Source organism: Panthera onca, chromosome B3 (genome assembly GCF_046562875.1).
Source record: "Panthera onca isolate mPanOnc1 chromosome B3, mPanOnc1 haplotype 2, whole genome shotgun sequence".
NCBI classification, from domain to species: Eukaryota; Metazoa; Chordata; class Mammalia; order Carnivora; family Felidae; genus Panthera; species Panthera onca.
This window is the reverse complement of record NC_138344.1, coordinates 112,608,029-112,630,275: the sequence shown is the minus strand read 5'-3', so window position 1 is coordinate 112,630,275 and position 22,247 is coordinate 112,608,029. Positions and strand designations below refer to the sequence as shown.

Sequence of the window (22,247 nt, the reverse complement as noted above, 5' to 3'; positions counted from 1 at the left end):
GTGATCTGTCACTTCATCTTAAAATGCTTCATCTTAAAATGGGGATGATGGCAAAATTTTGGTTGAACATTCATTGAATATTGATTTGCTTTGAAAAAGAAGCCTGCATAAGCATATATACTGCAGAAATCAGGGGCTCAGTTGGGAGAGATTACTCACACATACAAAAAAGAGTGAAGTTACAGTGTTTCTATGAAAAATGGCATTCAGAAAGAGATGCAGAGCAGAAGCTGCTAAAGGACAGAGAAAGATATAAAAGAATTAAGGCATGAAATTTTTGTTTTAAAGTTAACATTGAGACATGTAAGTACCAAGAAGCTTCACCAGTGGGGTTAATCTGAAGTAGTGAAAAGTCTGTATCATACAGTATCTTTAAAAACATTTTTATTACTTTCAAGTTTATACAGTAATCTGGCACAAGCTACTGCCAGCATTCTTGCCAAGTACAAGTGCTTAGACTTCCTTTAATGAATAGATATGTAACTTACATTTAAGGGGAATAGTATTTCCAAAGTGCTTAAGGAAAAAATTTTCCTTTTAGTTTGAACTGTCTCCTCTTAATCTGGTCTAGAAATACCTGACCTGAATGATCAGGAATTCCAAGCTAATGAGGTTTTATTTTATTCCTTACATTGTAAGAGACTGCCTTTTAAAGCACCATTTTCCATTTGGCATTTCACCAAGGTCTGATGTCCCTGGAATTAGTTTCTTTATTGCTCTTTGAATATCAACAAGTGTTTATCTAAATTAAACTGCATTTGGCTTGATGGCTTGACTCCAAATTGGTGCAATGGCACCATTCTATATAGGTGTATCAGAATCTTCATGCATTGAAAAAAGTAGATGGCCATCACCTTGAGGCAAATCAGGGGGCAACTGTTGCCAAGGTACCAGTACTTGAATTTTTAAAAATCCCAAACCATTTTAATTGATGGATCTTCATACAAAAGTAGCTAAAATGTTTGAAAGTATGGCAGCTGAGTAATCATCATAATGCTTGGCGTGATTTAGTGCTTAGCAGGTCTCTGTAGGTTTCCCCTAAATGAAAATGACCCACGTACGTACTGGTCCGTCTTCTTTTGCTATAAAATACAGCAAATGAAATGTTTTGAATGTTCCCACTTTTTCTCGGCTGTTTTTGACTTTCAATTATGATTAAACGAGACCCAAACTACTGCTAATTTTCAGTTGTGTGAACTGATAACTGCTTTTACCTCAAAGGCAGAATGGGGAGTAGATGAAATTGTCAGTTTTTAATGAAAAGACGCTGTGGGGAGATGCAAGATTTGGATAAAGTTGTCAATTGTCCTTGTCAATCTGTTCCTCAGGTTATTTGGAGATGGGTGTGTAGCTTGTCCTCACGTTTGAAAGTGATCTTGTTAGGGCAGCAGGGTATATGTATGCTTTTACTTAGTTCTCTCCTTCAAGGTATCAGTGAGGTATTAACCTTTTCTCTGGGACGGGTCATAAATTGGCAAAATTGTTGTAGAGCTGAGCAAAAGGCTTGCATGGGATAAAATCACTCACCATAGAGGTCACCGGTACTTCTCAACAGTTACGCCTTTGAAGTACAAAAACATCAGTAAACAAGGTGAAAATTCAATTCTCCTGCCTACAGCAAACATTTAGGGAGCATCGGTTATATTTTGATGACATTCTTGATGTCACAAGCCTTATAGACTAGTTTTTTGACTCCTCAAAAAGACCAAAGTGAAAATCATGTGCCAATATTTAGATCCTCCTCTAAATATTCCCAGTATGGCATGCTAGCTGGCAATCAAGGCTATCTCGTGGAAATAGCCATATGAAGTTATACTTTGGGATTTAAAAAGCTACTAGAGGCTGCTGAATTAAATAAAGGGACAAACCTCCAAAAATGGCATTGACTGTTTCACCAACACACTCTTCTATTTCCTAGTCCCTTTAATAATTGAATTAAGTCTAGTCCTCAGTCAAGTAAGGTGGGTTAGGTTTAATCTTTTACATTTTTAAATAGCTATTCTTAGGAGTAATTAATAAAATGAATACATCTAGTACCTCAAGTATCCAAAGAGATTAAATCTATGAAACAGACCAGTCTTCAAACTCAAGACTTTCTACACCCTGGCTACTGTAACTTAACTTCAAATAGTAACTTAGATATGTATCTAAGTTACTATGTTATCTATGAAATTTCTTTACATTTCTTTACCTTTAGATTCATATACCTTTAAAACAATTAGCTCTTAAACATACAAATGATGGAAATATAGAAAAATCATTGTAATTGTGTTCAATCAGATCCCTATTTGTTATAAAGAACTAAAGCTCTAGGTGGCACCTAGTGAATGATTTAATGGGAGAGAAAAAAAAAAAAAAAAAAAAGCTGAGCAATGATACTCAAAATAACTAAGGCAGCATCTTTAAAAACAAACAAAAAAAACTTTACCACCCTAAATTACAAACTCAGGGCGAGCAGCTTAGTACACCAACAAGAACCAGTGTGATAAATTCTCCCTCATACCATGTATTCTCAGTCTCAAACTGGCAAAAGGCACACATCCTATGTAATTTTTATATTGTGTTTTAAGGCTTTTTCTCCCTAAGAGTCAACTGTAACTGTGGTTAAAATTGAGAAATTATTTTCTCCAAACCCTTCTTTGAAAGGATCCGCTGTATAGATCCTTTGGTCACCTGCCCTTATGTTTCTTCTACATCTAGACTAAAAGGAAGATAACAGAATTAGGATCTTAGTAATCATAATGCTTTTAACTGGTGACAAGAAGGAAGAAGCCTATAGTTAAATATCCCAGAAATTTATTTAATGTTTGCTTGATACATTTTATATAGAAAGGTTGAGGCTATTTGCTTTGGGTGCCCCCTTGTAAATCTCATGGAGGCACTGAACTACAAAGGGGTGCCAATCTGGAGACATCAGAAATGGAAACCACAAGCCCAATTTTATGTTCTTAAAGATTTATCTCTAGTGAAATTAGGCCCACTCCCTTAAAAAATGCTGAATGTTGGAGCTATTGTGTGAAAACAGCTGACTTTTTGACTTTTAGGAGGGCATTTCACATTTTGGTCTGTTGGAACATTTAAATACTTGGAAATAAAAAATATTCAGCTTTGAAGTTTTCAATACTGGAAAACTTTCAGTCTAGGGTTTACAGCCAGGAAGGGCTGTTTTGTGTTCCTTAAACTGGACTCTGTTTCCCACAAAGTTAATCTTCGGCTTTGGCTTCCATTTCTTCTGCATCATCGTCTCCATCCACTTCTGCATTCTCTCTCTCAAGCCTCTCAAGCTGCCTTGCAAGTTCGGTCTCATCTGTATCTGTGACCACTTTAGGCTGTGGAAGCAGAGGCATAATTTCAAAGTGAGATGGTTAAACAGTATACGAATTCAACTTTAATACTCTTACTGCCTAGTATTTTAACTCTTAAAAAAATACTTTTCCTTCACCAACTCTGCCATCTGTTCACTCTTGATTGCTGATACATCATTAATAAATTCCATTAGATAAATAATGGGAGAAATGTAAAAGAGTGAGAGTATGGGGAAAAGAAATGTGTATTAAAAGAAAATATTCCCTTCTATCATTTTTATAAGCCAAAACTGAAAAATATGAAAATCATCTCGGTGGCTGTATCTTTCAAACCCATAAGATGTCTTATAAAAATGCATCCTCTGGGTTTAAAATAAATTACTTACCATTTTTTTCTAATTAGGTTTCATTCTTGTTGAGATGAAGAAAATATTACTCTTGTTCCTAATCCTTAGATCAAATTTTAAGCCTTCCGCATTAAATTCTGACAATAACCACTCCTTTTTATTGTCTATTTTTTTTCTCTTTTGGGGGGATAAACCCAACATCCATCAGTGACCTTACTCCTGAATAACCATCATAGTTCTCATTTACTTCTAAATGAGTGACAGTTCTCATTTACTTCTAAATGAGTGACAGTTCTCATTTACTTCTAAAAAGCCCCTTTAAGGGCCCTCTGAGTCAATGATTATTTTATGCTTAGCAGAATTATAATCCTAGATGTATCTCATGTTTTAAAAGGCAGTGATTAAGTATTTTAGAATGCAAATCATTTGGAGATTTAAATTCCGTATGTATGTATCTAAGTAATCTCTAACCCCAAGGTGAGATTTGAACTCATGACCCCAAGATCAAGAGTTGCATACTCTACTGACTGAGCCAGCTGGGCGCCCCTAAATTTCTTATATATTTTAAAAACAAGGCAAGAACAGTATAGACCTTACCTCCATTTGGACATTGAAGACACCCCTCTTTTCCTCAATCTTTTCTTTTATAACAGCCATAGCTTGATTGAGGACAGAGAGGCCCTCTGTTCTCTCCAGGGTTGTTGTTGTCATCACATATCTAGGAGGAGCTATTAGATTAATCTAAGAAAGAAGAAAAAAATCAATTATGAACATAACAATACAACACAAAACCATCAGCATGTTTGAGAACTTTTTTTGCTAATCTGCTGCCTTAACAAATCACCCTAAAACTTAATTTCTAATTCTGTAAGTCAGCAATTGGGGCTGGTTTGTTAATGCAGCAAAAACTAGTTGATACAGTGATATAATCCAATGTAAACAGTCCACTGAAAGACAATATATACAATTAAGACTGCTCCCTCTTTGGTGGCTAAAATAACTACAGCCATCATCAGAACAATGGATAATTTGTTTCTAAAAGCAACAAAAATTCTTATTTGGTTCTAAACTAAACTGACAGAAGAAAATCTAAGATTCTGAATAACAACCATCTGGTTAATTGTACTGCTTAGAAGATTCAAACCAAAACTCCTAAAAGATGTGTGAATATGAGAATATGTTATCCTTTTCAAGATCCTATGGGCATTATGGGCACAGCAATTTTTTTGTTGTTGTTGTTTATTTTTGAGAGAAGAGAAGAGACAGCCAGCAGAGGAGGAGCAGAGAAAATGAGGGGGAACAGAGGATCTGAAGCAAGCTCTGTGCTAACAGCAGACAGCCCAATGCGGGGCTCAAACTCACGAGCCACAAGATCATGACCTGAGCTGAAGCTGGATGCTTAACTGACTGAACCACCCAGATGCCCCATAGCAACTCTGTATTATAAAGGAGGTTTAGCACAGCCGGCCCTCTGGCACTAAATACCAATAGAAATCTTTATCCACTGTGACAGTAGCAGTACCATCCGTTAGACAACAGCACCAAGAACCACTCTGCCCGACACCTGTTATGAAACATGATCATAAAAAGAATCTGATTTGGTTTAGGTTGGTTTTTAGCAGGGGGAGAGAAAACATTACTCACCTTGATGGGCATGGTTTCTGTAGAACAATTCAAACCTGCTCTCAGGGCTTCTTTTACAGCATCAATGCCTTCATAACCATAACAAGCCACTTCAATATCTAAAAGTACAGAAATTGAAAAACGTATACCAAATAATGCAAAAAAGTACTGAAAGGCTTAAAAATCAGAGATGTGGCAGATACACTAGCACTCAAACACTTATGAAAGCTTTCATAATCCTTTCAGTATAGAAATAACCCTATATGTTAACTTTCATAATTATAAAATCTGAATATGCAGTGAAATGATATCTTCTCCACATCAAGCCCCTGAATGATGACTATAAAGGAGAGAAATTCAACAAACACCTTGATTTCTGCCTATGCCTGGGTTAAAATCATGATTCCAACATCTCTATGCCTCAGTTCCTTATTTGTCAAGTGGAGAGGAGGAGGAGTGTGATAAAGGCTGAATAAAACAATAACTGCAAGTTGCTTAGAACAGTTTAGAAATTGCATACCCTCTGACCCAGCAATTGCACTTCTCGGAGTTTGCCTAACAGAACACTCATATAACTGGGTAAATGTCTATGTTACAAGCATGCTAATTTGTAATATTTTTTTTCTCACAGTGAAAAAACTGGCAGAAGATAAATGTCCATCAAGAGAAGACTGGTTTATACTGGTTTTACTGTTCTATAAAATATCACACCTAGCTGGGGCGCCTGGGTGGCTCAATCGGTTGAGTGTCCCGACTTCAGCTCAGGTCATGATCTCATAGTTCATGAGTTCAAGGCCTGAGTCGGGCTCTGTGCTGACAGCTCAGAGCCTGGAGCCTGCTTTGGATTCTGTGTCTCCCTCTCTCTGCCCCTGCCTTACTTGCACTCTGTCTCTGTCTCTGTCTCTCTCTGTCAACAAACATTAAAAATATCACACCAAGCCATTAAAAAAAAATGAGAAATAGTCCCATGTTTTGCATGGAAAGGCAACCATGCTAGTTGAGGAAAATTCTTCATAGTATGATCCCACCTTTGTAAAAAACAAAAAAATCTATGAATGTAAATAGCATATATTCCTATACAGTGTATATGTGTAGGAAAAATGTCTGAAAGAATATACTCCAAACTATATTAACAGTGGTTAATCTGCAGGCATAAAAGGGTATTACTGTACTATTAGAATATTTTAAAGTTATTTTCTAAAACAAAATTACACCCCCCCTTTAAAAAAAGGGGCTAACGTAATGTTAGTTGAATGCATATATGACAGTTTTCCCTTGTGTCAATATATACATTTTATGATTCAGTAGAAGCAAAAATAATTTCTTCAACTTTTCTTGTTGTAAGAAATAGACATTTAGAAAAATTTATAGATGTTGATATAGCAAAATATTCTTTGGTAAGTCTCATCATTTAACAACTTTTTAATTTATGCAACGTATTTTAAACATTTAAAAAATCACTTACCTGCTCGAATTTTGACAGCTTGTGGTGTCAAACGCCTATTAATATTGTTAATAAGTACTCCCCGTTCATCTTCATTCAAATCTAAACTATCCAAAATAGATGGGTCTCTAATTAAAGCAAAACAAAACACACACACAAACATAAAAGATCAAAGTTACTTTACTAATAACTGACATCAAACACAGTACCACAGAATGTTTAAGAGCACAGGCTTTAGTGTCAAGACTGAGTTCAAATCTTAGCTCTGCACTTTAATAATGGTGTTTCGGGGCCCTTCCAGACCTCAGTTTCGAAACTTGTAAAATGAGGATGAAAACTCATCCACCCAGTCACTGGACTGTGGTATTAAATGAGAGTGCAAGTAAAGCACTTAGGACAATTATGACAAATAGAAAACACCTAACTGATTACTATGTAAAGAAAAATTTTAGAGATCTGGCTAAAACAAGGAATTTAAAATGTCTTCTAAAACATCTGGCATCCCCCAATAATTAAGCATTTCCATGTAATTAGCAGTCTCTTTTCAAGGAGCCTGAAAAGAACAAAAACATACAAGCAAATTTAAAAATAAAAGTGCATCCTTGGGAATCAGTAGAGGAAGGGATTACTTTCAGTCAGTGGGCTCAGGAAGGGCTGCATGGACTAACGTGGCATTTCACCCGACCCTTCTGAGTGCCACAAGGCAGGGACCAGGGTCTTAGTCACCAGCATGGTTGCGGAACATGAACAAATGAAAAAACTGAATGACTAAAAGGATGGTAGGACTTTAAAAAGCAAAGGTAGAAGTGTTGTAAGAAAGTTATAAAGTATTAAAGTAGAAATGGCATGAGCAAGCATCAGGCCTAAACAGCAGGGGTTCGGGAATGAAAAGCAAAAGAATTTGGGTGGAGGGAACTTTCATTCAGCTAATACTGCCTACAAAATGTAACAAGACAAACCATCAGAAAATGAGCAATAAGATGAACAGATGTTTCACAGAAGCAGCAGTAAGCACAGGAAAAGCTGTTAACTTCACCAACAACCAGTAAAATGCAAACCACAACAAGATACTATTACACCCATCAGTTTGGCAAAAGGGAAAACAATCTGAGATATATACCAAATGTTGGTGAGGATAAAGAGAAATAGGAACGCTCATACATCTGCTAGAGGAAATATAAATTGTAGAACCAATTCGGAGAATATTTTGACAAAACTGAGTCAATTTAAAGATGCGTGTAATCAGTCCTATGAGCCAACAACTCTACTGCTATATGTATACCTCAGAAACTCCCAAACATAGAGAAATGTACACGTATATTCTTAATAGCACTGTTCAAAAATACGGGATAAGGGTGTGTGTGTGACCTTATATCTCTTAATAGAGGAATAAAGTATATTCTCGAAATACTGTATAAAAATTAATATGAAGTAGGCACACATCTATCAATTTCGAGAATCTTGCTCTTAACAGCCTTATAAGTAAAACTGTAAGGTACAGAGATCTGCAATGACAATAAATTTTGTTTTTCAGTTTACATGAATAAGAAATATTTTTAAATATAAAAATTCTATATGTACTTTACAGATATATATGTAATAAAACTATAAAAATGTAAATAATGATGCATACTAATTATAGTAGTTACCACTTACGAGGGGAATGGGTTGGGAAGGGTAAAATATGGTTTCCAACTATCTCAGAAATTTTATTTCTTAATTAAAAGAAAAAAATATGAAGCACATGTGGCATAGAATTATCTTTAAATGTGGTCACTCCATGGCTGATGAAACAAAAGAATGTTAGGGAAAAGGAAAGACAACATATACCAATGCCGAGCAGTAATGGAGGGGGTGCTGGAGGTGGAAGTGAGAGAGCTAAGCCAGGACTGGAAAATGACAGCACACCAAATTATGAAATGTACTGGCTGACGGATGCAGGACTGAAATCAGGGAGGAAAGAAATATACCACAGTGCTTAATGGTTAATAGCATAAGCTCCATATGGAGCCAGTGTCTAGGTCTGAATTGGGGCTCTACCACTTGCTAGCTCTGTGCACATGGACAAATTATTTCATCTCTGCTTCAATTTTCTCACCTATAAGACTGGGATAATAACAGCACTTATACCACAGGTTGTTGTGAGGCATATATAAATGTTAGCTATTCTAACTATTCTTCTTACCTTTCCCACAACGTAATATGAAGAAAAAAGTCACATGGGGGGACCAGGGGGACTGTAAGGGATTTGGAGCCCCAGATGAGTTGGCTTGTTGGCGACTCTAACAGTCCCAGGTCTTACTTGGCCATTTTGAGAGCTGAGGGGACCAATATCCTTTGGCAGCACAAATGCTGGGAAATTAACCTTGGTGTAGTGGTGAGGCTGCTTGTGGGGCATTAACATTTGGGAAAGAGTAGGAGGTGCAGAAGGAGAGACAGGAAGTACACAAAAGTGAAGGAGTCTGGCTATTAGAAAGGATACGATACTTGCTACAGGAGAAAGTAGAGGAAGGTAGTAAAGAAGTTTGCTTTTAGTATAAATGGGAGAAGGTAGAGCATATTTTTATACTAATGGAGCAAAACCAACAAAGATAAAGGCTGAAAACCCAAAAGAGAGAATAATGGATAAAAAGAGATCCCTGAGCAGTAGCTGTGCACAGGTGGTAAGATTAGTTTGAGAGCAGGAAGGATATGAATTCCAGCATAGGAGGTAATGATGGATGGGAGGGAGAAGTTTGCTGAGATAGTGGAAGGAGTACAGGAGATCCTGTGCAATGGCTTATATTGTCTTTATAAAATAGGTAGTGAAACATACCAGTTGAGAGGGAGGGAAGAGGGGGGGGACTGGGTATCTGATGGAGAGTGTGGAAAAGCTCTAAAATAGCCACTCTAAGAATGGGAGAAGAACTGACAAAGAGCAGAGAGAATGTGAGGCAGCAGTGAAGGCGCAGCTGAGGTTGGAGACCATGAGTATGCAGTGGCACCAACCTGCAAGACTGTGGTTTTTCCTAGCAGCACCCAGTAGTCTACAAGTGTAGAGAAGGCAGGAACATCGATCCAAGGCTGGATGTAACAGAAGGAAAAACAGGGCAAAAGCTCATGACATTGGCAAGAAAGTTGTTGGAATGATGGACCATGGTATGTCTATGCTGAATAAGAAAGAGAAGGCAGGAAAGGGTGAAAAGACAGGGAGGAAAAAAAAGGTCTGGAATCATAGACTGGCAAAAGAATTAGGAAGACACAGAGTAGAGCTAACTATGGGGGAGCTGGAAGGACAGGAAGCTGTGCTAAAAGAACAGAATGTATGAATTACAGGTTTTGGAAACACAGCAAATTCTGGTGATAATAAGACCCAGGGTGAGGCCACATGAAAACTGGCTTAAGTGGCATGGGCTGAAGGTCAAAGGAACTAAGGTAAAGAAAATAAGGTTACTGTTATAGATGAGACATCTACACTGGACCTGAAGTTAACCAGAATAACAAAACTAGGAGGGGAAAACGTGTAAGTGGATAATGTGAAACCATATGGTTTACAAAAACTATGGTGTACAAAATTACAGATGCTTGGTTATATAGGATTGGCCCATATTATGGGCCTTTTATACTGAAATGTTTTAACCTAAATTTGGCAAGGACAGAATACGTGGATGTTGTGCTTTTATTATATGTCAGGCTCTCAACCCATGTGCTAGAACTAGCACAGCTGTGGTATCAAGGTAGAAACAGCCAAGAAGATGTTCTTACGAGACTGCATGTTTAAATGCATCATAGGCACCGTATCCGGGTCTCTTGTATTTGTCATCAAAGACCCAGGCAGTCCTCTGGAACAGGCTCTCCAGCTGCTCGTCCTTGGTGTACTCTAACACCTCAGCAACATGACGAAGAATACTGTAAACCTAGAAACAAAATGAAGAGTTCAACAATTCAAAGATTCAAGAGAGCTATTAAAAAATAGGTATTTTTTGGGGCGCCTGGGTGGCGCAGTCGGTTAAGCGTCCGACTTCAGCCAGGTCACGATCTCGCGGTCCGTGAGTTCGAGCCCCGCGTCAGGCTCTGGGCTGATGGCTCGGAGCCTGGAGCCTGTTTCCGATTCTGTGTGTCTCTCTCTCTCTGCCCCTCCCCCGTTCATGCTCTGTCTCTCTCTGTCCCAAAAATAAATTAAAAAAAAAAAAAAAAAAAAAAAAAAAATAGGTATTTTTATATTTCAGTAGACAGCATATAAAACCTTGGTTAATTAGACTACAATAATTCCTTAACAAAAGATTAACATACAAGTTCTTTTTTCATAGAGAAATATTGGCTTTCCAATAGTAGTTAACTCAAGTAGGTATAACAAGTAGAAACAGGATGTAATTTAGTGTCCTAAGACCCAGACTATGAGTTGACTCTGGGACTAATTAACCTCTCTGAATTTGTTTCCTCTTCTGGAAGAAGGAACTACTAACATCTCTCCTTTTTACAGCAGTGAGCTCTCACACAGGTCAAATATATCCAAATGCAGCACACTATAAATGGAAAATATTGTACAAATGTACAAAATTTATAAATTATACAAATCCTCTTATGCAAGTGCAAGCTATTATTACTACTCCATATGACAGCATGGAGCCAGAATTGAGATTTTAATATTTTTCTGCTCTGTTATCATTTTAACAGTTATCCTTCAATCCTACCTACCTCCCACTCACTGCTGCCAAACCCTTTTTCTAATTTCCTAAAAATAAAAGGGCTTAAAGACAAGAAGAGAGGTTTTCACATTACATATGAAAATTGAGTGAGGAGAGGTACTAACATTGCCTATTTCATTCTATCACCTTATCATCCTGATAAGATCTACTAACATACTCATTTTACAATATTCTAAGGGGACAAAACAAAGTGAAAGTTTCCTAGAGTGGAGCTTATCAAACTTAGTGGGACTTGAAATACTGCATTAAGTGGTCAGGTGATGTCAATGCTGCTGGTCCAGAAACTACATTTTGGTTTTTTTGTTTTGTTTTTATTTAAAAAAATGTCTTTAATGTTTATTTATTATTGAGAGACTAAGAGAGACAGAGCATGAGCAGGGGAGGGGCAGAGAGAGAGGGAGACACAGAATCCGAAGCAGGCTCGAGGCTCTGAGCTGTCAGCACAGAGCCCATGAGATCATGACCTAAGCGAAAGTCAGACACTCAACCGACTGAGCCACCCAGGTGCCCCTAGAGACTACATTTTGAATGGCAAGGGCCTCAGATTATTATTATTTTTTAATTTACTTACTTGTTTTTTAAAAGTTTATTTATTTTTGAGAGAGAGAGAGAGAGAGAGAGAGAGACACACACACACACACACACACACACACACACACACACACACACACACACCATGCGCTTGAGCACACAAACAAGGGAAGAGCTGAAAGAGCGGGAGACACAGAATCCGAAGCAGGCTCCAGGCTCCAAGCTGTTAGTACAGAGCCTGACGCAGGGCTTCAACTCCAGAACTGGGAGACCATGACCTGAGCCAAAGTCAGACACTTAACCGTCTGAGCCACCTAGGTGCCCCAGGTCATCAGATTATTAAGAAGGGATTTTACTGATTGTGTTTTCTAATGTGTAAACCATACTGCAGTAATAGTAAACAGATCAGTAAAACAAAAGGAAAGGTTTGGATAATGGTCTTTTGGTTGTTTAGATTTGTATTCTCTTATTTATTGGGGTTAATCAAGATTTCAAAAATCTCTTCATTTAAAGCATTGTTTTCTTGGCATTTTACCTTAAGGACAGAAACACACAAGAGAGAGAGAACAAAAGAAAAGGAAAACAGAAACAATGGAAACAGTGCCATTAAGAACCTAAGACCTAGAGAATAAAGGATAATCTATATGGGACCAGAGAAGAGAAAAATATAGACAGAAGATAAAGAATGAAAAAAATGACTGTTCTTGCTTAATTAAGGCTTACTGCACAGAAGTAGGGAATTTCAGCAGAAATTAGAAAATGAAACAGAAAAGAACCCTAGCAAAGCGGGGGAGGGGAACTAGTAACAGGCCCCTGCCTGCCTTGCTTTCCTAGATTCACAAACCCTTGCTTATTCTTATTTTATTTTATTTTTAATGCTTACTTCTTTTGAGAGAGAGAGAGAGAGAGAGAGAGAGAGAGGGAGAGGGAGAGGGAGGAGACAGGGAGAGAGGGAGAAAGGGAGAGAGGGGGAGAGGGGGGGAGAGGGGGGGAGAGGGGGGAGAGGGGGGAGAGGGGGGAGAGGGGGGGAGAGAGGGGGAGGGGGGGGGAGAGAGGGGGAGGGGGGAGGGAGAGAGAGAGAGAGAGAACAAGCAGGTGAGGGGCAGAGAGAGAGGGAGAGACAGAAACTGAAGCGGCCTCAAGGCTCCATCTGAGCTGTCAGAGCCCAATACGGGGCTTGAACTCACGAACCATGAAATCATGCCTGAGCTGAAGTTGGATGCTTAACTGACTGAGCCACCCAGGCGCCCCTTTCATTTTATTTTAGAGAGGGAGGGAGTGCAAGTGGGGGGTGGGGGAAGGCCAGAGGGAGAGAGAATCTTAAGCAGGCTCCACTTTCAGCATGGAGCCCAACTTGGGGCTTGATCCCATGACCCTGGGATCATGACCTAAGCTGAAATCAAGAATCAGATGCTCAACTGGCCAAGTGACCTAGATGCCCCGACCCTTGCTTATTCTTAACATACAATAGCTGGTTGTCTCGAATATCCCCAAACAGGGTTTAAAGCCAGGAACTACATGTTACCGTAAGTCAAACTGACTGAAATCACCCATAGTTAATTTAACCTAAAATAACTTAAACACACTAACATCCAATAAACTCATTATAGAATAGCAAACCATAAGCAGTGCCTTAAGGTAGTACCACCACCAGATAAAACACTGCAGTCATAACTCTTTTGAAATTAAGACTTCAAATTATTCTTCTCAACTCATAGTTGTAAATGGAAATACAGTTACAGAAAATTCAGGGTTTTTTTTTCCTGCCTATAATATTACATGCTGACTATTAAATATATTAAATAGTGAACTAATTTCACTCAAATATCAAACTTACAGTTTTGGATTTGGTGAATTTATCTTCACATTTGATTGCTTCCTCTGGAGAAACTCTTCTTTTTGACAAATCAATATATCCTGTATGAGAAAAGTTTGAAAAAAAGCTTAGCACTGTGATAAATTTTTGCAACCATGTTGTTTGGTTGGCATATCTACACTTATTTCCCACTAAAATTATTATCAATAAAATGCTGCATAAGAAATATAAGATGAGAGATTTCTGTTTTCAGAAGGCACTTGTATCATGTAATTGCATATTCTGCATCACTTTAGTAGAGGGAATACTTTCAATTACCCAAATGAAAGTTAGTCAAAAGATTCTCTATACTTGTCTTTTTGGCATCCATCATCACAAGGTCAATTGTATTACCTATATTTTCTGTATTTTTTTTTTTTTAAACATTTATTTATTTTTGAGACAGAGAGAGACAGAGCATGAACGGGGGAGGGTCAGAGAGAGAGGGAGACACAGAATCCGAAACAGGGTCCAGGCTCTGAGCCGTCAGCACAGAGCCCGACGTGGGGCTCGAACTCACATACCGCGAGATCGTGACCTGAGCGAAGTCGGACGCTTAACCGACTGAGCCACCCAGGCGCCCCTATATTTTCTGTATTCTTGATGCTCCTTCTGTCTCCTGACCAAAACTGGTACTTCCTCATGGTGGCCCTACATGGCATGATGTGGCCACAGCACTGGCCTCTTCATGTCGTCAATCACATCCATAAATTAAAATCCCATGGGTATATAATGAGACAAGCACTTAAATGTATTCTGAAGAATTTAAGAGAAAAATAGTCTTTTACATTTACCCACATATTTCCTATGTCAGGCCTCACACCTCATCGGCCTGCACAACTTCCTTTATTGTTTCTTATAATGGAGATTTATTAGGTAATACATCCTCTTAAGTTTCTATTTACCCAAAAATGTCATCATTTTTGATCTTCACTATTGAATATTTTCTTAAAATATAGAATTCTGGGTTGACAATTTTTCTTTCAGTGTTTTAAATGGTCAGTCATTCAATGCTCAGACAGCCACTATTTTCAGTAATACCATACTAATTCATATTACTATTCCCCTGTAAATCATGAGTCGTTTTCTTTTGGCTACTTTCAAGATTTTCCCTATCTCTGTTTTTCAATGGTTTAACATGCCTAGATGTGGTCTTATCAGTATTTATCCTGCTTGAGGTCTGCCAAGCTTCTCCAAGTTGTAGATGTTTTTTTCAGTAAATATAGGAAACTTTTGACAACTATTTCCTCAAATATATTTTCTGCTCTTTCTCTCTCTTCTTTTGGAATAGAGCTTTTAATATTTGACACATTTTTTTTTTCCTGCTCTGTTCTTCAGATTGGTTCTTTTACATTTATTTATTTATTTAAATAGCCACATATTATTATTATTTTAATCTTTTATTTTTGAGAGAGAGACAGCGTGTGAGCAGGGGAGGAGCAGAGAGAGAGGGAGACACAGAATCCGAAGCAGGCTCCAGGCTCCGAGCTGTCAGCCCAGAGCGTGACATGGGGCTCGAACTCACCAACCGTGAGATCATGACCTGAGCCAAAGCCAGACGCTCAGCTGACTGAGCCACCCAGGTGCCCCTATTTATTTATTTTTTGATAGTGAGAGACAAAGCACAAGTGGGAGAGGAGCAGAGAGAGGAGGAGACACAGAATCTGAAGCAGGCTCCAGGCTCCTAGCTGTCAGCACAGAGCCTGACGCCGGGCTTCAACTCACAAACTGCAAGATCATGACCTGAGCCGAAGTCGGATGCTTAACCGACTGAGCCACCCAGGCGCCCCAAAATTGGTTCTTTTAAATGAACTCCCTGCAAGTTTGACTTGAGCCTTCTGCCATCTATGCTGTTAGCCCAGTGAGTTGTTTAGATATTAAACTTTTAATTTTAGAATTTGTATTTAGTTCTTTGTGAGAGTTTCTAATTTCTCTGAGATTTCATTTTTTTCATTCATTACAAGCTTATTTTCCTAATATTCTTGAGCAGTTAACAACATCTGCTTTAAAATCCTTGTCTGTTAACTCCAATATTAAGGTCACCTCTGGGTTGGTCTCCACTGACTGACTGCCTTTTCTCTCCTGTTTTCTGAAACGTTTAGTAATTTTGGACATCGTGAATAATATGTGCCAGAGACTCTGAGTTCCTTTATGTTCCTCTTGATACTGATTTTTTGTTTTAGTAAGCAAAACTTGTCTGAATTCAAATATTAAAGCTCTGTTTCCCCAGGTGGAAAGCAACCAAAATCTGTTTAGATTTTTACCCTGTTGCCCCTCATGGGGCTGTACCCCATCCTATACCTTACTGGTTCAGGGTTCTGGCAGAGATTTGAGAATTTATAATTTAAACTAAGGGGCTCTCCTTGAGTTGGTCCTTTCTCTAATCCTCATCACTACCTTCTAAATGTTGTGGTTGTCCAGAACTCTCATCTGATTCTCAAGCCATTGAAACACTATAGACTTTCCACTAGAATTTTAGCTGCCCTGCTGGAAGCTATCTATGGCATGCACTCAGACAAACAACTGTAAAACTTATCCAGTGCAGTTCCTCTCTTCCAAGGGTTGACCTACCTTCAGTTTTGGCCTGCCTTTGGTTGCTCCCAACATCTTTAGGCACTTTTTTTTTTTTTTAATATATATATTTGTTCACAGCTTTTCACTGTTTAACTGTTACATTGGAACATTTGTCCAACAGAACCTAATCCTCCAATATCAGAAGTGGATGCCCTCTACAGGATCTTCTGTACTTTGCTTGTATCTTACTCTAGGATCTTTCCATATCAGAACACTGAGATCTCATTCCGTACAAAGTTGCGCTGCATGAATGTTACAATTTATTTAACCATGATTTTGATTTTTCTTGTTTTTAATTAACACTGTGCAAACAGTGCTGCTATGAAAATACTTTTACATCTACTGTACTTAAGTATACCTTTTCACTTTTTTCTGATTGCAACTGAAAATATATTTGATTCCTTCTTGTGTATATATTTTCTATGATAGAAAATAAAATAATAGACAAGACACCATTTTAAGTCCTAGTGGGGCAGTAATATGAAGACTTAACACAAGTTTAAGGTATAATTTGTCTTTAGTAGTTTAATAATAGGGGGTTCTAGAAGTTAAGCCCTACCAAAACATATATAATAATCAATATGCTAAGTGGTAGTCACTACCTAAGGGATAACAAAATGTCTCTAAAGTTTATCACCTATGACTATAATCAAAGAAAAAAAATGTCAGTTATGTATAAAACCAATCACTTGCAGAAGTGTCACAATTAACTAGATGGCTGAGGTATTCAAAAAGACAAGTTCAATCAAGGTGATTGGTCTTTTAAGCAATGATGGTAACTACTATGTAAAACTAACACCTAATAAATTATAGTGAGACAACTATAACCAATTATTTTAAGGAAGTTGAACCCCAAACTTACTTAATGGTATTGTACACTGTTTCTAGAAAAAAATGTGTTCACAAAGGTGAAGATTTACATGGAGTCCAGAAAAATGGGGACAAGTAAAAAAATGAATACACATTCAGCACTATCTGAAATCTCCCACATGATTTTGGGGGAGTCACAAACATTCTGATAACCGAAGAGATACAGAATACTGGGTTTTGGGTGTGTGTTTGCAGCATATTGCTTTTTCAAAGCTTATATAAAATGTTCCTAAAGTCCATTGTACCTTTGCCCCGTTTCCATGTTCATCCAATAATCTGATTGCAAATTTAGCTTTAAATCAGGAAAAAAGCATCTTACAAATCTAAATGAACTAGTACTCTGGTTTACTTATCCTATCTCTTCTGAGTTTAGCCAAAATGAGTCAACTACCAAGATCCTGTAACCTCTGGGAATAAAAGTCATTTCACCCACAAAAACTAGTCCTGGGATGTGCTAATTAAGCCACTACTAACTTAAGAAGTCTTACTTAGATGGCTAATTGGCATCCTTCTCTAACAACTCTGTATGTAAAAAGAATTTAAGCATAAAAGGAGATGTTTTTGTTTTGTTTTTACAGCAGACAGCAATTAAAAAGAAAAACTAAAATAAAGCATTTTTAAATCCAAAATATGTATTTTAGATATTTTTCCCACTTACCTTTTTCTTTGTCCACTCTAATGACTACCACACATTCATTCCTGCCAATTCTGATGAGTTTGTTTATAGAACGGATACGCCTTCTGGACAACTCACTAAGAAGAATCATGCCTTCAATATTGTTGTATTCCAGCAAGCTGACATAAGCCCCCATTTCAGCAATGGACCTTACGTTCACCATCACTACATCTTCCACCTCAGGAAATTTGTGTTGATAAAATCTACAACTTAGACCCGGCATTCTGCATTTTAAACAAAAGAATCAAGTGAGTGTTCAGTTAAGGTCAAAATAAAGAAATGTCAATTTTCCACATCTTGCCACTGGAAGAAATGATTAGTCTTCTCAACTCTTCAAACTTCTTAAATGGTACCAGAAAACAGATGGATGTTCAGGAACGAAGCTTTAATTTTTACGTGCTCCACATTTTTGTAGGGCTTGAGTGATTCTCTGACATCAGTTTTAGAGGAATCATAAAAACTAATGACCATCTATGAAGTACTCTGAGACTTAAGGATTAAAGGTACACCTTGAAACACTATTTTAAATACCACCACTTTAAGAAATAACAAATGATGGGAAGCATCACTACTACTATAAACCTATCAACAAAACCAAAGCTACTCATTCTCCAAGTCAGCTAAGACTTTACATACTACCACCCACATAAAGGGAAGAATCTTCCCACTACTTAAACCACAGCCCTCACCATATATCAAACAATATACCCTATCATTTATTCTAGCCAAACTCACAGTATCATGTTACGACAAAGACCAAAAATTTATTAACAAAAAAATAAATATAACTAAATACAACTAAACACTTAACTTCTATCGAATAGGTATACCCAATCTTGAGAATAGCTTTATAGAACTCCATTACTATAAAGTTCAAGCATCTCTTAAACTCCAAGCACTAAATATATTTATTTATTTTTATTTATTTTGGGGGGAGCACACGCGTGAGAATGGGGAAGAGAGGGAGAGCGAGAGACAGAAAATCCTGAGCAGGCTCTATGCTCAGCGTAGCCCAACAGAGGGCTTGATCCCACGACCCTGGGATCATGACCCAAGTGAAATCAAGAGAAGGATGCTCAACCAACTGAGCCACCCAGGCGTCCCAACCACCAAGCATTAAATATATTTAAAACTATTCCCTTTGATCTACCCAACCTACTTTAAGCACCACTCCTTTTATGACCCACAAGACTGAAATTATACCATGCACAGGAACATATTTTTAAAAGAAAGCTCTAAAATGAATCACAGTTGATTTTCATGTTTTTCTACTAACCTTAACCAATTTACTATTGTCAAAGTTCAGAAAACAGGCAGTAATAGGATCTAAAGGCCTACGAAAAATGTGTGAAAATTCATTTACTTATTTTTTTCCTAATTGGGCAATAAGGCTGCCATTACTTGATCTTAAAGACAGACCAGCCACATCCAGCCCACAGAACACCAGAGTTCTGCTGCAGCTCAGTTTGAGAACTAATTGCATCCACATGTATCTTCACAGTGGATTCCCACTGATTTTTACATCTACCACCTATAGGTATTGGCTACTGCCTGAGTACCACTTTCCCCCTAGTTCTATATTATAAATGAAGAAATTCAAACAGGCTAAGCAACTTGTTCTGTCATATACTGCTAACAACTGATAGTCAGAATTTGAACCTATGAAGTCTGGATCCATAGTCTGTGCTCTGATTCATCAGGCTATATATTCTCTCAGTATTACTGATAGATATATCAGAAGCATCTTTAAAAAATGCAATATACATATTCATTGCTGAATCACAGATCATAGATTAATGCAAACTTTTAGTACCAATCTATCCTGTTTAACAACAAAAATAAAGTGGCATATTAATAAAAGGGCCAAAATGTAGTTCTCTTGTAGCTTGACAAAATAGGGATTTAGCAAATAAAGGGAAGTAGACATTCAATGGCCAGAATTACCCAGTAAGAAACAGCTGAGCTGGTTGTTTCATTCTTAAATGGCTTTTTTTTTTTTTTTTTCCTTTTGGACAGCTGTTGTCAAATATCTGTATGTAAAGCACTAAAATTTGAGAGCTAGAAAAGTCTCAAACTGGGTATCAAAGTAAATGATGTCACAGAATGTGTGAAACAGTTTTAAGAGATTTAATAGAGGCTAACCACATTTACTTACCAAATTTATGCAAATAGTAAAGCTGATAATTCTGGGGAATCAAGGCTTAATTTGATAATTAAAGAATACAAGCAATATTGTAAAAGAATCCTGATGGGAGAGATGAATGCTACTGCTCTAGGAGGTACCAGTCTCTTTACAATATACAAAGTAAAAAAAAAAAAAAGAACACAGCTGATGGTATGTTATTCAACATAAAGAATAGCCAGTAAGTACAAAATAGCTCTAGACATGGGTTTCAGCCCTTGCTCTCCTACCTACTACCTGTTGTTGCTTGGGAAATGCATTCACATTAAACTGTAGTTTCTAGTCTGTGTCATGGACCTTGCAGGTTTGTGGAATGTATCAAATTAGATTAAAATATATGTAAATCTGCAAAGTGTACTGTGCTATACAAATAATGACGATAAAAGGCAAAGGAGTAATTTTTTTGTATTTTGTAAATTAGTTCGTTAAACAATTATTTTTGCAGTATCTACTATGTACTAAGTACTACTAACACTTAAAGATTCTTACCTAAGGAAGTTAATCATAGAGTGGGAAACAAACTGGTAAGCATATCAATTGCAATATGGGGTACTAGGAAAGGAGTACAGTGAAGCAGGGTTCCAGGGAACCAAGGAACAGAAATATTAAATGACTTCCTCAAGGATAAATACTTAAAAGGTACTGGAACAGGAACTAAAACCAAGACTTCGCATAGTAAATCCAGAATACCTTTAACCCACAGAATCTCAGTACGTCAGAATACTGCAATATGGTATGTGTTCTTCAATGCTGAATATCCACCTTTCAAAATGTATTAACTGAACTCCAAGCCAATTTCAAATACCTTGTGCCTGGTCAAATGGTAGGTAGGACTCCTCAAACCAGTGCATGGTCAAGTAACCATAATAGATACAGGACGTCCACATTCCTTTCCAAAGTTAAGTGTGTTATGTGACAGAGACAATTCACGATAATTTTAATGTGTCTCTCACCGTCACCAGTAACGCTCTCTGAATGGTAGTTTCTAGAAGTGCTACACAAATAAGCTTTTAAACTATTTCACTGTAGTTGAAATAGGAAGCCCTGATTCCTACAAATATTACTGTGTGTCTTTTTGAGATCTTAGAATCAGTAACTGTCACTTGGCATTAGATCAACTCAGTAGACAGTAAAGCTCTATATAATTCACACACTGTTGAAAGACACATAATCACAATTTTATTTCCTTGAACAACTTCAATCGGGAGAAAAACCAGGACTTCCCTGCTACAACTTTTCTCCAAGAAACAAAGTAGCCTAAGTTTGGCGGATAATAAAGGGGACCTGAGGCTGAATACGCATTTAACCCTAAGATTCCCTTATCTTTTTAGTTATGTTTAACTGTGAGGTCACAGCGTGTAATTCTCTTCTCATTGGTGCTGAAATACTGCAAACCGATACTAAGATTAGTGAACTCTTCAACAGTATGTTTTAGCTTCGATGCAAAGGGTGACTCATTCTGTAAAAATGCACAAGTCAAGCGATACAGTAATATGAGCATCAATTTAAAAAAAAATCAATTATCGGACAAATAAACTATTCTTGGATCTTTCTAACCCAGCTCTTGTCAACGTTACGGACCACCCCAATGGTCCCTTCACGTGTCTGGTCTGGTTTCCACTGAGAGGTAGCATTTGCTTGGGGCGGAAGGAAAAAAAAAGGGTGGGAGCGGAATTCTTAGTGTCCTGGGGTGGGGGTGTCACAGCGTTTTCCCAAGGCCACCCCCTCGTCTCAAGGTACCCTCACTTTCAGTATATTGAAGGTGTACAGTCGTTTGGCCCACTTTCCTTCACAAGATCCCTCCGCTCGTATAATGACACCTCGGTTAACACTGCCGACCAAGCCGGCACTGGCGGGTGGTGTCGGACACTTCCCGCGCAGGAACGGGAAAGGGAGGGGTGTTAGCCCAGGGCCTACTCTCTCTCGACCACCAGTCAACCGACACAACCAAAGTGAGTTCTTGAAGAAACCGATCTGGGGGACTAATCACCTGAGGTATGTATGTGAATCCCGCGCCGGGATCCCGTGCCGTGCTCTTTAATCGCAGAGTTTAGACAGTCCAGCCGCAGCGGCAGCCGAACCTCAGCGTGCGCTTCGCTCTATCCCACCGCGCATGCGGAACCACCTCGCATTGCGCATGCGCCAGTAGAAC

At 38.0% G+C, this 22,247-nt stretch overlaps 1 protein-coding gene across 1 annotated transcript; it reads right to left on the bottom strand.

The window, feature by feature from the left end:
- Positions 1 to 2,779: 2,779 nt before the first annotated feature.
- Positions 2,780 to 22,242, bottom strand: EIF2S1 (eukaryotic translation initiation factor 2 subunit alpha). Its single transcript, XM_060620101.3, has 8 exons — positions 22,086 to 22,242; positions 17,896 to 18,137; positions 13,776 to 13,855; positions 10,464 to 10,615; positions 6,741 to 6,847; positions 5,297 to 5,394; positions 4,250 to 4,393; positions 2,780 to 3,329 (listed from the first exon to the last, which is right to left on the bottom strand). The coding sequence occupies exons 2-8, from the start codon at positions 18,134 to 18,136 to the stop codon at positions 3,204 to 3,206; spliced, it is 948 nt and encodes a 315-aa protein (XP_060476084.1). The 5' UTR covers position 18,137; positions 22,086 to 22,242; the 3' UTR covers positions 2,780 to 3,203.
- Between the last annotated feature and the right edge of the window lie 5 nt (positions 22,243 to 22,247).